This window comes from Postia placenta (assembly GCF_002117355.1).
Source record: "Postia placenta MAD-698-R-SB12 unplaced genomic scaffold POSPLAscaffold_487, whole genome shotgun sequence".
In the NCBI taxonomy this organism is placed as follows: domain Eukaryota; kingdom Fungi; phylum Basidiomycota; class Agaricomycetes; order Polyporales; family Adustoporiaceae; genus Rhodonia; species Rhodonia placenta.
In genome coordinates, this window is record NW_020170318.1 from 1 (window position 1) to 2,101 (window position 2,101).

A 2,101-nucleotide genomic window follows, 5' to 3' on the forward strand; every position below is an offset into this window, starting at 1 on the left:
TCGATTGTATAACACAAATTTAAAATCGGATTTCGGCTCCGGCGGTTGGACAGGACACAAACCGCTCCGACGAGTCTGGCCAGAGCACTTCACTCCGTCCGCAAAATCGTTTTGACTAATGTCGAACCAATGCGCATGGACGTACTCTCGCGGGCGTTTCCCGAGGTGCGCAAAGTCGACGTGTATGACTGCAAACCTGTGTACAAATCGGAAGGGCCTATATGGGCATCTCTGGATTATGTTCGCGGAGACGCCTACTCGTTGTCGTGTTGGCCGACGATATGTCCCACCAAGCATATCGAGCTGCGCGTCATCATCGTCCTCGGGAACCCGGTACGAATTTAATGCGCCTGACTAGCAGATGTCTACTCACCTGATAACATCCTCGCTGTAGTCATATGGGCAACATCAGCGAGAGGCAGTAATTCAAATACTGAAGAATGCCTCACCCATTAGATTGTCGATGGGGGTGACTGCAGGCGCAGACCCTCAATTTTGGGAGCAAGTAGTTGAGGCTCTACCGAGACTTCGAATTCTTGAACTCACCATGAACCTCGAAACCATCGGTGGTTCCGCTGAGACACTACGCGCTCTACAACGCTGGAGTGTGAGCCTATTTCTCGGCTTCTACCGGAACGCTGGATACCAACTTGTACACCACAATTATAGAACTCGCTCTCTGCATTCAAGGACCTCAAAGCGATATATGTGCAGCTCCGCATTGACAGTGTGATCAGACAGAGCTCGAGACACACTAGTGCTGTCCAGCCTTCGGAAATAACCAAGACGTACGCGCTGAGCATGCTACCCAATCTACTCAGCCTCACTGTCCCAGCGCTGCGACTCTGCTCGATCGCCTTCCGGCGGCTCGTATGGGATCAAAATGGAAAGGTTGACTTTGTTAGCGATCCTGTGTCCTGGTGGCGAATTGGTGGAAGCGGAGCGGGGAGGATGGCCCAGTCGGTTTCATGTGACGCGGGAGAGCGAGTAGTGGCACATGTTTGCTCCCTGATCCAGAACTCCTCAAACGACTATGACGGTGAGTTGCCTGCTTGTGATTGCTTATACGCACGCTCAATGCCGGGTGTCAGATACGCAACACTGGTCAGCACTGTGGTAGGAAGAGTGATTGCAGTATTGCCGTCACGGACACTGGTTTTTCTGTCACCATAGCCGGCGCGTGCTCAGTGTACACGGATAACAGTATTTACAGACCTTCCCTCGCGAAGCATACATTGAAGCAAGATGGGGTAGAAGCTCGCGGCAGGACTCGGGCCTCGGCAGTGGTGTGGAGATGTTGACGGGTGGCCGATGGGCTACTAAATGAGGATCGTGAGGTGGACGCTCGCTGTAATCCCCTCCTTTCGCCGTCATGGTCAGTAATGGACGATATATCCCTCCTCAGAAGAGATTCCGTGTACACATGTCTGGCTCCATGACTAATGGTCAAATAAAGGAAGCTACTGGTATCGCAGAGTTCGTCGCTGTCTACCTTTGCTTGCAGAAGCAGAGAGCGACGATCCAGACCTCGACAAATAGACGAAAATCGAGACATCGGCGTGGATTACATACTATATATGGCTGCCGTGAACAACACTGCCAAGATCTCTGAGGTATGAGGCCTATGAGGGCTCGTAGCCCCCGAGGTGCCGAGCGCCGCTATGCTCCATGCCGCCTACCTGTACTTTGCGAGGGAAGTCTATCAATATTGGTTTTGCTGTATATTGCTTCCGCCAAGATTGAATCCGTGGAATATTGAGTCGGGTATGGATCCGCTGGGGAAATTGTCGTGTTCCGTCAAATTCACGAGGGGGCCAGGCAAGAGGTGGGCACATCAGCAAAACCAGGTTCGGCGTGTAATACAATATATTAGTTATGAGTATTCATCAAGATTGTCCATGCTTGTTATTTGCTGATATGTAATTACACGCCTGTCTAATTATGGGACATGATTATGAAGTAGTCAACATTCAGGCGATGCGTGTGCAACTTAGAGCCAGAATGGTATGCGTCTGATAATGGATTGCAGACACGTCGTCATAATTTTACTTGATTATATGAATGCCCAGATATTGTGATAGTCTGCTAAGGCTTGGTATGT

At 50.5% G+C, this 2,101-nt stretch overlaps 1 protein-coding gene across 1 annotated transcript; it reads left to right on the forward strand.

Moving 5' to 3' along the window:
- Positions 1–129: 129 nt before the first annotated feature.
- On the forward strand, positions 130–1,120 carry POSPLADRAFT_1063693 (hypothetical protein; the record flags this gene model as incomplete). The annotated part of the gene is made up of 4 exons (XM_024481709.1): positions 130–333; positions 395–607; positions 670–1,039; positions 1,092–1,120. 4 exons carry the CDS (start codon positions 130–132, stop codon positions 1,118–1,120), a joined length of 816 nt encoding a protein of 271 aa, XP_024332510.1.
- Between the last annotated feature and the right edge of the window lie 981 nt (positions 1,121–2,101).